The sequence below is a fragment of the Rattus norvegicus genome, chromosome X, assembly GCF_036323735.1.
Source record: "Rattus norvegicus strain BN/NHsdMcwi chromosome X, GRCr8, whole genome shotgun sequence".
NCBI classification, from domain to species: domain Eukaryota; kingdom Metazoa; phylum Chordata; class Mammalia; order Rodentia; family Muridae; genus Rattus; species Rattus norvegicus.
In genome coordinates this window covers 138,697,871-138,711,333 of record NC_086039.1, presented here as the reverse complement: position 1 = coordinate 138,711,333, position 13,463 = coordinate 138,697,871, and the positions used below count along the sequence as shown (strand labels likewise).

The 13,463-nt window shown below is 40.5% G+C and overlaps 1 protein-coding gene across 3 annotated transcripts; it reads left to right on the top strand.

The window, feature by feature from the left end:
* The first annotated feature begins 1,773 nt into the window (after positions 1-1,773).
* On the top strand, positions 1,774-13,250 carry LOC120099189 (cancer/testis antigen 55-like). Of its 3 annotated transcripts, XM_039100187.2 has the most exons (5): positions 1,775-2,073; positions 3,102-3,286; positions 11,341-11,485; positions 12,231-12,343; positions 12,982-13,250. In XM_039100187.2, exons 1-5 carry the CDS (start codon positions 1,992-1,994, stop codon positions 13,174-13,176), a joined length of 720 nt encoding a protein of 239 aa, XP_038956115.1. In that variant the 5' UTR covers positions 1,775-1,991; the 3' UTR covers positions 13,177-13,250. The 3 variants fall into 3 exon arrangements, with proteins under 3 accessions (XP_038956116.1, XP_038956115.1, XP_038956117.1); XM_039100189.2 differs by lacking the exon at positions 12,231-12,343; XM_039100188.2 differs by lacking the exons at positions 11,341-11,485; positions 12,231-12,343 and having other exon boundaries at positions 1,774-2,073.
* Positions 13,251-13,463: the final 213 nt, after the last annotated feature.

Here is a 13,463-nt window from a genome sequence, read left to right as displayed (position 1 = left end):
CTTTAAAGAGGATTTGTTAGGGACTGATATCTAATTTGGGAGTTACAAGCTGTGGTTCAAGTCAGGTCCAGCTAACCATCTTGAAATAAGCCGATTCAAAGAACCAACTTAAAAGTAGAACAAAATGATTTATTTAGTGGAGCCACATTGGGAAGTGGGACAAAGATATCTAAAGGTATCCCCCCAGGTCCATTTTCAGGGCCTGGAAGAGAGATCTAAGTTTAGATACAAGTCTCAAGGTAAATGAATCTAAGAAGTCCCAGTCAAGATTTGACCCTGCATATTCTGACCTTCACTGTCTGGGCTTCAGTCTTATCCTGTGAGGTGGGCTGCCAAATCGATGGAATTTTGAAATGCCTTGCTTAAAGATGACATCTCACTTTGGATGGGACCATTTTCTTCTCTCGGCATGGGATTCCTGGGAAAATTCCCATTTTGGGGTAGTCCATTGTTTCAACAGCCTGATAGTCAGACTGAGAGACACAAGTATCCTTTCAGAATATCTTCACTTCTGCCAGGCCAGGTATAGACTTAATATTTTGTCCTCAGTCCAGCTCTGGTGGTCTGCTTCTCTCCTTAAGCCATACAATCATTAATCTAAGCATATATCCCAAAAGATCTTTACTTCAACTAGTAAATAAAGCCCAATTTACATGTTGTACCCATTGAACATGAGTTCTGGCATCTGTACTCAAGCACTAGAAAAAATGTTTGCTGCAAATTATAAAATGTATCTTTATGTAAAATAGAAATGGAGGGTTGTGGATTTAGCTCAGTGGTGGAGCGTTTGCCTAGCAAGCAGAAGGCCTTGGGTTTGGTTCCCCCCACCAAGGAAAAAAAGACAACATAAAATAAGAATGGTATTCCTAACATATTCTCTCTCTCTCTCTCTCTCTCTCTCTCTCTCTCTCTCTCTCTCTCTCTCTCTCTGTCTTTGTCTCTGTCTCTCTCTGTCTCTCTTTGTCTTCTACGTGTCTCTCACTGTCTCTCTCTCTATTTGTCTCTCTCTCTTGCATACAAACACACACACTCGTACACACACACGCCACACACACACACTATATAGGATTCTAAAGGTAACAGTGGCTAGTGCATTTTAAAAATATTTTATATGTTATCAATCAGTTTCTCTTTTTTCCTGTTGTTTTGTTTAGTTTCCTTTTGTTTTGTTTTGTTGACTCAGGGTCTCCCTGTGAAGTTTTGACTGACTTGGAACTTGCTGTGTGTATAAGGCTAGCCCCAAATGCATAGATGCCTCTTGCCCATCTCCAGAGATATGTCATTAAGTGCATTGACGGCATGGGCCACCGTTTCCAGCTTGCATAGGTGGGTTTGTTTGGATATGTATGCACCACTTGAATTCCGGGACTGGGATAGCTGTTGGAAAAATATAACTGGTATTGTAGACAGTTGTGAGCTGCCTTGTGGGTGGTGGAACCGAACACCGCCCTCACTAAAGGCAACTAGTGGCTTAACTAGCCAGACTCCTGGTTAGTGCTTATTTCCATCAGCAGGTGTGATTTTTAATAGGCTGAACAGGTACGAAGGTTTCTGCTAAGACAACCTCACGCCCCTGTCAGGAAAATGTTGAAAAAGCCAGCGCCCTTATGAACAGAGTGCGCAAGGTTACAACCTCAAGCGGCTTTTCCAGAGACCTTCCTGTTGTTGCCATCATAATGGGTGGGCGGGACCAAATGTCTTCGCCTAGTGACCGTCAGGGCTATAGCTAATAAGAAGTGACGTACAAACACCATTGTCTCTCATTGGCTGACCAGTGGGAAAATTTGCCTTTGAAGCAGAGGGAGCTTTATGGGAAGCTGGCAGTAGGTGAGGAGGTACCCAGACACTGGCTCTCCTAAGAGCTTCATCTTAGCCATTCACTCCATCACACAGAGGCTGGGGAACGGGGGCCATAAACTGAGTGAGACAAAGGAAGTCTGCTGAATCATCTGTAACCCTCGGACACTGGCTGGGCTGGAGGTGATATCACCATGTTGAGCCTTCTACGGTGGATATCCACATTCTTTCACGGGAGCAACACGTCTGAAGAAATATCAGAGGAACAGCCTCAAGGTAATCTGGTAACCCACACCCCCACTCGAGGAGACTCCTCAGAAAGGCTTTCCTCCACCTTAAGGTGAGGTTGGGACACAAATAGTCTAGACGGACAGGCCAACATCCTGGGTGGCTGTTGAGCATGAGGATGTCCCTGAGTTTCCACGAGTAAGGCCAGTACTGAACGGTATCCTAAGCTCCTTTGGGATGGCAAAGCAGGAGGGTGTTTGGCAAACTCACAGAACACGTGACACAAGGCTTTGTGGGTTGTACTGTCTCTGCCTTCGCATCTGGCCCTTGAAAGATGCGTTTGTCTATCCCCAAGAGAAGGGGCACATTGCACATTGAGAGTGAATTAGGCTTGGTTTTCATGCACACATGGTTCTAAAGCCAGGAGGCAGGTTTCTAAGGGTGACACCATGAAGGACGGTGGCCTGTTGACCCAGCAGAGTACTCGAGCCAGACTCTCAAACATTACTTACCCATTACCCATTATGCTTATGAAGAACAAAAGGAAATTTGACACTGTATCCTTAGATCCACGGATCTTTAAAGCTTTCTCAGAAGGGATGTTGAAGAATCTAGGGCTCTGGCTATGGATTTGCTGCTGCTGTCGAGTGAGGCGAATGCTAGTAAGAGTGGGAGTTTAAAGGGCCTTCCTGAGCAGTAGATGAACCCAGCACTTGAATACTTAGTGAGACAGGTCACCCACAGCTCAAATAGGTGCCATAGAGGTGCGATTGAGTACTTACAACCTTGGGATGCAGAGATGGCTGCTGTGTTACGGTCAGTGAAGTGATGCTTTGTGCTCATGTGTACACGGGTGGAGTATTGGTGTTACTAATGCTGTGATGCTACACTATGGCCAGAGCATCCCGGGAACGAAAGGGTTTATTTGGCTTGTGGTACCACATCACAGTTTCTCACTGAAGGAAGTCAGAGCTGGAATTCAAACAGAGCAGGAACCTGGAGGCCGGAGCTGATGCATGTAGTGGGTACTTGCATTTGACATGAACCAGTGTCACCTTTGTTTACCTGTGTCGTAGATAACACCAGGTTGAAGTCTATTCAGGGAGTGGTCACCTCTCTGTGCAATTACTATGGCTGGATCAATGACTCCATCCTCTTCAACGTGGAGGTAATCAGTGACAATGTGCCTCTGAAGATCGGGACCAATGTCCTTGCGCTTGTGGAACAAGATGAAGTAACTCATACCCTGAAAACAATCAAGGTATGGCCGAATTTATCCAGAGTACTTAACCTAAGGGGATTTTGTTACCTCTCTTGGATTAAAAGAAACACGAATGTAAATATGGGGTGAGTTTAATGGGCTTCTTCTATGGGGTTGCAGTATCTTTTTATTTCTGTTCCTAAAGATTGATTTCAGTTCTCTCTCATATTTAAATGTTTTGCACAATGATAATTATTGGATTTCATATAATCCTCTTCCCTTCCGAGTAAGAAGCTCTTTCTCTTGTATGAATTCAAACAGATATAATTGTTGTGATAAACTTTAATATCAATATGTTATACAATATTCAAGATGTATTTAATGTACAGCAAATTTCTGGTCTAGATTTTTGAAAGACTTATCTCTATAAACATAATCAGCTCAGATATTTGCATATCAATATCTATTCTCAGATAATTTTTGGCTATACTGTTCTAATTAATAGGCTCAGCCATAGGTACAGAAAAGCCTTTTATCCATGTTGATAAACACCAACACATTAGTAGTTCTAGTTGTTGTTCTTCTTGTCATTATTGTTATTATAATTATAGAGAAAATAATGGAAATTTGACAATCACATTTCTGCGTTTTGTTTTTCAAAATTTGCTATAACCTGAAGTATAAAAAAGGAATTTTGTACTTTTCATTTATTCAACCAATCTTAGACTTTTTTAAAATTAAATCATTTTCCTGTACATTAATTTTTATTGGATATTTTTATTTACATTTCAAATGTTATCTCCTTTACCGGTTTTTTGGCCATAATCTCCCTATCCTGTCACCCTACCCTTCTTTAAAGTGTGTTCCCCTTCCAAACACACCCCGTTTCTGCCTCCCTACACTGACATTCCCCTACACTTGGGGATCCAGCCTCGGCAGGACCAAGGGCTTCTCCCATTGGTGCCCAGCAAGGCCACCTTCTGCTACATATGCAGCTAGAGACCTGGCTCTGTCCATGTGTAATCTTTGGGTATTGGTTTAGACCCTGGGAACTCTGCTTGGTTGGTTTTGTTGTTGTTCTTATGTGGTTAGAAAAATCTTCAGGCCCCTAAATCCTTTCTCTAATTCCGCCAATGGTTCTAAGTTCCATGGATTGTAGCTAACACTTGACTCTGTTTTTGATATGCTCTGGCTGAGCCTCTCAGGAGACAGCTATATCAGGCAAAAATCAGCATGCACTTCTTGGCTTCATCAACATTGTATACATTTTGGGGCTGTGTATAAGTGGGCTGGATCCCCAGGTGGGGCAGGCTCTGAATGTCCATTTCTTCAATCTCTGCTCCAAACTTTGTCTCCACATCCCCTCCTATGAATATTTCTGTTCCTCCATTTAAGAAGAGCTGAAGCATCCACACATTGGTTGTACTTCTTCTTGAGCTTCATGTGGTCTGTGTATTGTATCTTGGTGAATTCAAACTTTTCGGCTAATATCCACTTATCAGTGAGTGCATACAATGTGTCTTCTTTTGTGATTGGGTTACCTCACTCAGGATTATATTTTCTAGTTCAATCAATTTGCCTATGAATTTCAGGAAATCATTGTTTGATTGCTGAGTAGTACTCCACTGTGTAGACATACCATTTTTCCATAGTCATTACTCTATTGAAGGACTTCTGGGTTCCAGTCTCTGGATTTTGTGAATATGGCTGCTATGAACATATGGGAACATGTGACTTTGTTGTATGTTGGAGCATAATTTGGGTATATGCCTAGGAGAGGTATAGCTCTTTCTCAGGTAGTGCAAAGTCCAATTTTCTGAGGAACCTCCAGACTCATTTCCAGAGTGGTTGTACCAGTTTGCAATCCCACCATCAATGGGAGTTTTTGACCTTACCTATTCTGACTGATGTGAGGTGTAATCTCAGGATGGTTTTGATTTGCATTTCCCTGATGACTAAGGATGTTGAACATTTCTTTAGGTACTTAGCAGCCATTTAGTACTCCTCAGCTGTGAATTCTTTGTTTAATCTGAACCCCATTTTAATAGGGTTATTTGGTTCTCTGGAGTCTAACTTCTTGAGTTCTTTGTACATTTTGATATTAGCCCTCTATTGGATATAGGATCAGTGAAGAATGTTTCCCAATCTGTTGGTTGTTATTTTGCCCTAACGACAGCGTTTTTCTTTGTCTTACAGAAGCTTACCAGTTTTATAATATTCCCATTCATTGATTCTTGATCTTAGAGAGTAAGCCATTGGTGTTTTGTTCAGAAAAATTTCCCCAGTTCCCAAGTGTTCCAGACTCTTCTCCACTTTTTTCTATGTGTTTGAGAGTATGTGGTTTTATGGAAGTTCTTGGTCCACTTTGACTTGAGCTTTGTACAGAGCGATAAGTATGGATCAATTTGCATTCTTCTACCTGCTGACCTCCATTTTAATCAGAACCATTTGTTGAAAATGCTATCTTTTTTCCATTCAATGGATTTAGCTGCTTTATCAAAGATCAAGTAACCATTTTTCAGTGTGTTCATTTCTGGGTCTTCAATTCTATTCCACTGATCTGTATGCCTGTCTCTGTACAAATACCATACGATTTTTATCACTATTGCTGTGTAATACTACTTGAGGTCAGTGATGGTGATTCCTCCAGAAGTTCTTTTGTTGTTGAGTATAGTTTTTGCTATCCTGTGTTTTTTGTTATCCCAAAGGAATTTGCAAATTGTTCTAACTCTATGAAGAACTGAGTTGGTATTTTGATGGGGATTGCATTGAATCTGCAGATTGCTTTTGGCAAAATGGCCATTTTTATTATATCAATCCTGCCAATCCATGAGCATAGGAAGGCTTCCCATCTTCTAAGATATTCCTCAATTTCTTTCTTCAGAGACTTGAATTTCTTGTCATACAGATCTTTCACTGCCTTGAGTAGAATCATACTGAGGTATTTTATGTTATTTGGAAGTATGGTGAAGGGTGTCATTTCCAAAACTTCTTACTTAGCCTGTATATCCTCTGAGGAGAGAAAGGCTACTGATTTGTTTGAGATAATTTTATATCCAGCCACTTTGCTGAAGTTGTTTATCAGGCTTGGTAGTTCTCTGGTGGAACTATTAGTGTCACTTACGTATACATTCATATCACATGCAAATAATGATATTTTAGCTTCTTTCTTTCACATTTGTATCCATTTGACCTCTTTCTGATTTCTGATTGTTCTAGTAAGGACTTGGAGTCCTATATTGAATAAGTAGGGAGAGAGTGTGAAGCTTTGTCTAGTCCCTGATTTTAGTGGGATTGCTTCAATTTTCTCTCCATTTAGATTGATGTTGGCCACTGGATTGCTGTATATGTCTTTTACTGTGTTTAGGTATGGCCTTGAATTCCTGATCTTTCGTAGGCTTTTATCATGAAGCGGGTGGAATAGTTTGTCAAATGATTTCTCAGCTTCTAATGAAATGGCGATGTGGTTTTTCTTTGAGTTTGTTACATGGTGGACTACATTGATGATTTCCATATATTGAACCATCCCTGCATCCCTGGGATGAAGCCTTTTTGATCATATTTGATGATTGCTCTGATGTGTTCTTGGATTCGGTTTGCAAGAATTGTATTGAGTATCTTTGCGTCAGTATTCGTAAGGGAAATTGGTCAGAAGTTCATTTTCTTTGTTGGATCTTTGTGTGGTTTACATATAATTATAATTGTGGCTTCATAGAAGGAATTGGATAGTGCTCCTTCTGTTTCTATTTTGTTTTGAGAGTATTGGTATTAGGTCTTCTATGAAGGTCTGATAGAATTCTGCAGTAATCCCAACTGATCCTGGCTATTTTTTGGGTGGGAGATTTTTAATAACTGCTTCTATTTCTTTAGGGGTTATGGGATTTTTAGATGGTTTAGCTGGGCGTGATTTAACTTTGATACCTGGTATCTGTCTAGAAAATTGTCTGTTCCATCCAGATTTTCCAGTTTAGTTGTATAAAGACTTTTGTAGTAGAATCTGAAGATTTGTTGAATTTCCTCAGTTTCTGTTGTTTTCATTTCTGACTGTGTTAATTTGGACACACTCTCTGTGCCCTCTGGTTAGTCTAACTAAGTGTTTATCTGTATGCTTGATTTCCCCAAAGAACCAGCTCCTGGTTTTGTTGATTCTTTGTGTAGTGCGTTTTGTTTCTACTTTGTTGATTTCAGCCCAGATTTTGATTATTTCCTGACTTTTACTCCTCTTGGGTGTACTTGCTTCTTTTGGTTCTAGAGCTTTTAGCTGTGCTGTTAAACTGCTTATGTATGCTCTCTCACGTTTCTTTTCAAGACACTCAGAGATATGTCTTTTCCTCTTAGCGTTGTTTTTATTGTGTCCCATAAGTTTGGGTGTGTTGTGCCTTCATTCTCATTAAATTCTAAAAAGTTTTTAATTTCCTTGTTTATTTCTTCCATAACATTGGGTAGTGCGTTGTTCAATTTCCATGTGTATGTGGGCTGTCTGTGGTTATTGTTGTTATTGAAAACCAGCCTTAGTCGTTGGTGATCTGATATGATGCATGGGAATATTTTCATCTTCTTGTATGTGTTAATGCTTTTTTTGTGACCTATTATATGGTTACTTTCGGAGAAGGCTTCATGGGGTGCTAAGAAGAAGGTATATTCTTTTGGTTTGGGATGAAATGTTCTATAAGTATCTATTAAATCCATTCAGTTCAGAACTTCTGTTAGTTTCTCTAAGTCTCTGTTTAATTTCTGTGTCTATGACCTGTCCATTGTTGAGAGTGGGGTGTTGAAATCTCCTACTCTTACTGTGTGAGGGGCAATGTGTGCTTTCAGGTTTAGTAAAGTTTCGTTTATGAATGTAGGTGTCCTTGCATTTGCAGCATGGATATTTAGGATTTAGGGTCGCTCTTGGTTGATTTTACCTTTGTTGAATAGGAAGTTTTCTTCCTTAACTTTTTTGATAACTTTTGGTTGTAAATCAATTTTATTTGATATAGGAATGGCTACTCCAGGTTATTTCTTTGGACCATTTGCTTGTGAAATTGTTTTTTCAGCCTTTTAATCCGATGTAGTGGCTGTCTTTGTCACTGAGGCCTGTTTACTGTATGTAACAAAATTCTGGGTCCTGTTTCAGTATCTAGTCTGTTAGTATATGTCTTTTCATTCGGTAATTGAGTCCATTAATGTAAGAGATATTAAGGAATAGTGATTGTTGTTATCTGTTGGTTTTATTGTTAGAGGTGGATTTAAGTTTGTATGCCTCTCTCCTTTTGGATTTGTTTCAAGGAGATTATTTCCTTCCTTTTTCTATGGTGTAGCTCCCTCCTTTTGTTGGGATTTTGTATTTATTATGCTTTGTGTGGCTGGATTTGTCAAAAGAGGACATCAGCCCAGGGTCTTCTGGCTTTTACAGTCTCTGGTGAAAAGACTGGTGAAAATCTGATAGATCTGCCTTTATATGGTACTTGACCTTTTCCCCTTACTGATTTTAAACTTACTTCTTTGGGTTTCGTTGAATTTACTATTTTGACTATTATGTATCTGACAGGAGGAAATACTTTAATGGTCCAATCTATCCAGAGTTCTGTAGCCTTGTTCTATGTTTATGAGGATCTCTTTCTTTAGGTTGGGGAAGTTTTCTTGTATAATTCTGTTGACCATATTTACTGGCCCTTTCGATTGGGAATCTTTGTTCTCTGCTATACCTACTATTCTTAGATGCATAGGTACTCCTGGCAACTGGCTTTCAGCTCTGGGCTCAGGCTGAAATCAGAAAGGTCCTCCCCGTGCCTGGTCCTAGGTTCCTGTGCCCAGAGAGCAAAGAAGGCACTAGGCAGGTTCCTCTTGTGTCATGAGTGTGAGCACAATAGGTCTCCCCTGAGCTCTCAGGAGTATCCTGACTTCTGAGAGTCCAGATACATCACACATGGGACTTGGGTACAGATTTCCCATCAGAGATCATTCTGTATTATGGGAAAATATCTTTATTATAGAAGAGGTGCATATAATCAGTTATTTTAACGAATACCACTTTTCTTGATTTTACATATAGTCTTACTATACTAGAAGCATATTCTTTCTATCTTTTATTGTTACCCAAATTGCTAAATCACAGTCAATTCAAAACTGGCATCGTGGTACATGTCTTTAGGAGGTAGAGGCATTTGGAATCTTTGTGAGTTCAGGGCCAGACTGGTTTACATGATAAGTTACGGTGAGCCAGGTGTATAATTTAAGGCTTTGCTTGAATAAACAACCCCTGATGAATTTTGTTTTTCATATATTTCAATGTTATGCAATGAGTTAGTACTCTGTACATTACAAGTCCACAAGTAGACGGAAGCCTGGCTAGCCTGCAACCTGCAGCCGTCTTCCTAGTTCCTGGCTCCTAATTGCTGGAATTACAGGCCTCATGGACAGTGTCTAGTTTCACTCCTATGATTTGAGGATGTTATACACATATTGGCACAAGAATATTTGACATAAGTGTGCATGCACATTGCTTTCCAAATGTCTGCAAGTGGTGCTATACTCTGAAATGAATCCTCCACTCTACTTCATTTGGTTTTCAGGGATTAACAGTATCTTAGGGCCTTTCTTAGTCTTGGAATCTGTCTTTGTGGTTTGCCACGATTGTTAGTGGTATCTCTGTGTTGAAGAATGAGAGCTGGGAGAATCTAAGTCTGCCACGGGAACTGAGAAATTCCTTAGGGTACCGTATGTCTATGGATTAGTGGAGGGTCAGAATGAAGAATGGTCAAAGTCTGTGATACTCATCTGGCAGCAGAGTGACAGAATTAGTGAGTGGTCAGATAGGTTCTAAGCTCTTCACCACTCAGTGCAAGTGATCCTATGAAAAGCACCATCCCATGAGTACTCTTAAGTAGCCATACATAGCGTGAGAGGTGGGAACTGCAATTGTTTAGATGTTGAAAACAGCCGTTGACATTAGTAGCTTAAGCTTCCTCAATGATCATAGAACATCAGCTCTCATCATTCTTCCCCTCTATACTTGATGAGTGCATCCAAACTAAATATCGAACAATGAGGAATGCAGCTCACTAATTAACATGTGTGTACCAACTCTGATTCCAGATGTCTCTCTCTGCTGTCCTTTTGTGAGTCTTCATGCACTATTTTAATAGCATGCACAATGTTCAGTTTCCATTTTCAAATGGAGACTCAGTCACTGTTTCTGGATAATGTAATTGTCCAGGATGGTTTGTGGGAGATGCTTTTCTGCTTTGTGCTCAAGTGAATATTCTACTTTCGTGTAAAGAATGTTCTTCTGCTTGATGAAGAAAGATTCAAAGTTATACTACTTCCTCTAACGTTCGTTATCTCTGATAATTCAGAAGAATAGTATTCCCTCAGACCGTGGGGCCTGCATTGCATGATTTGTCATTGAAAAATCTTCTGATGGTGGTTGCTTCTCCCACTTCATGATAAATTCCTGCTCCCAGATCCTGATAGGGAAAAGCATGTTTTCCTTTTTTCTCCAATACTGTGCTGCTCATTCTTGTCTCTGTTGATTTAATTCAGGTCACACCCATCTCACAGGCAACACAGTTTTGTTCCTTCACATGCACAGTAAAGCTACCCCAGGTTGTCCCCCACAGTGTGCCTCAGTCTGTTTTCTTCTGTATAAATGTGCAGAATTTTTCTCTTGTTTATTACAGCCATGATTGCACATTGTGTATAAGTATATTTTAAATGTATTTTGCAGTATTGAATTTTGAGTACTTGAATAGTAAATGTACTCTATTCTAAAGTCAGAAGCTAAGTTTGTGGGTGCATTAAACATAGGTATGGCACTCCCTATTGAAAGACAGTTAGAAATCCAGGAAGCAAGCACAGACATGATTTCTGTCCTCATCTCATTCCATAACATATTTTCAACAGGAAATGTTAGGTTGGAGAACAGTTGTGTAAGCAAATTCTGCAGCAGGAGGACTGTTTCTGGCATGCATAATAAAACCCATTTTCTCTGACAGGGGACTATGTCCTCAAAGTATCCATGTCTTAGGTACTCACTAGGATAATGTTGCTTTGATGAGGAATCCTTGGTATGGCTACAATCTCCGGCATGATATTTTTATTTCACCTGCAGTCAATGTCTCCTCTTATAGGTGAAAGTTATGACTGATCTTCCCGAGGGCAGTGAGCCGTCAAAACTTGGCAAAAGGCTTTGTATTAGATGTGTCACCTCTGTAACTGAAGAAGACGTGTATATCAGCGAGGACGTGTCTTTCCCATTATACCTCTTTTCTGGCGGTAGGACTTATAGCTTTAGAAACATAGAGCAAGAAATACAAGTATCGGCTTGGGTTAAAAGCTCTTGAGAGTGTGGGAAGCATCCTTGAAGTTGAAAGTAATGTATAATACAGGGGGAAAGGACAGTATTTTAAATACCACCTAGAGATCCTGTCCCCTGTGACAACCATCATCACATGTCCACGTGGATTCCCTGACTCAGTTGATTTCATTGGCTGCATCATTTTTTAACTTTGGTTTTTCACATAGGGCTCTCAAAAGTATGGGAAACTCATATGTATCGAGAATTGTGTACGAGAGTAAGAAAACCATCCATTATGAGATTCTCATCTTTGTGCCCCTGCTCTGGGTTACATTTAAAATCTATTCAATGATGGCATTATATAAGTATAAGTGATTTATCTTGAAAATACTTGTATCACACATGTCTCTCTTAATGCCTGATGAATAATGCATCATTGTAAATGAACCAGTGTTTAAAGGGCTTTCTGCTTCCCTTCCTGTAGGAAGATATTTACAGTATCTTAGTATTCGAGGAATTTCTTTACATTAGGAAATGTTGTTCAGCACATGGCAAGAGCCTAGATATGACAGTATTACTACTTAACAATTCTCCCTTTCTTTTTTTTTTCCTTCTTTTTTTCGGAGCTGGGGACCGAACCCAGGGCCTTGAGCTCGCTACGCAAGCGCTCTACCGCTGAGCTAAATCCCCAACCCCTAATTCTCCCTTTCTTGGCTGTTTTAGCATTCAAACCTTTCAAAGGAGACTTGGTTCTGGTTGAGTATTCCATGAATTCGGGCATGTCAAACATCAATATCCACTCTGTGAGCCCCCTCAGCTGTCAGGATATCAATGAGGTAATTGTCCTCCATGCTGTCTTGTCATGATTAGGCAGCTGCCTCTCTTTCTTACTGATCCCTTTCTTGCTCCAGATTTTTTTGGTACGTTTGGCAGTAAATCTTCTGCAGAGTGGACACTACTGTCCACAAATTGAACAGTAAATATGGAGAGGGTAATGTAGAAGGTGTGTGTGTGTGTGTGTGTGTGTGTGTGTGTGTGTGTGTGTGTGTCTGTCTGTCTGTCTGTCTGTGTATTTGTGTATGTGTATTTGTGTGTGTGTATGTGGCTGTGTGTGTGTGTGTGTGTGTGCATGTACGTCCGTGTGTGGTTAAGTGCTCAATCCATAAGTTGTGAGCTCTCCTTGATGTTATGCTGTTCTATGGACAACAATTAGAAAGCATCTTGGATGTAAGGACATCGTAGAGAAATTTTGAGTGGATTGGGTTTGAGGTGTTCAGCCCGCTGATGAAGGCATGTCAAAGCATTCATTGTAGGACAGCCTGTGAATGAGTTGAAAATTCAGGAAGGTAGAGCATGAGGTCATGATGGGGTGAGGGGCCTGCTGATTGGAACTGGGTGTCTGGGTGTGTGGGGGACCATCTGTGGTGGATTGTATGCTTCCCCAGACTCATAGCCATCTTTCTCAACATTGCAGGTCTATGTTACTAGCATTGATGGAAGAAATGGCATGGTAGAAGCCAGAGTCTTTTTCACCCTTGACTCTCTCCAGATACCTTCTGGGTATACACCTGGATTATACGACATTGTAGATGTGGTCACTGTCGACAGTATCCAGCAACATTGTTCACTGAGGGCAGTATCAGTGACCCCAGTACAAGTGGAGATTTAACCAGACCTACAATTCGCTTTCCGGCTTATGCCCAAGGTTCTGGTTTAATAAAATAATGTTGCGTGTAATCCAAAGATCTCTGAACGATGACTCTTTCTTTGAAAACCCTGGTAATTTCGTTGGCAACGTGACTCACTTCAGAAAGGTAGCTTGTCAATTCAAAAACATACCGTGTTGAATCATGCTTTAGGAAAGAAACAGCCCTGCCCTCAGGTACATACATCATTCTCCATAAAGTGGAGGAGATTTTCTGCTGCCCATGGCCTTGTAGGCCTCTAAGCCTCATG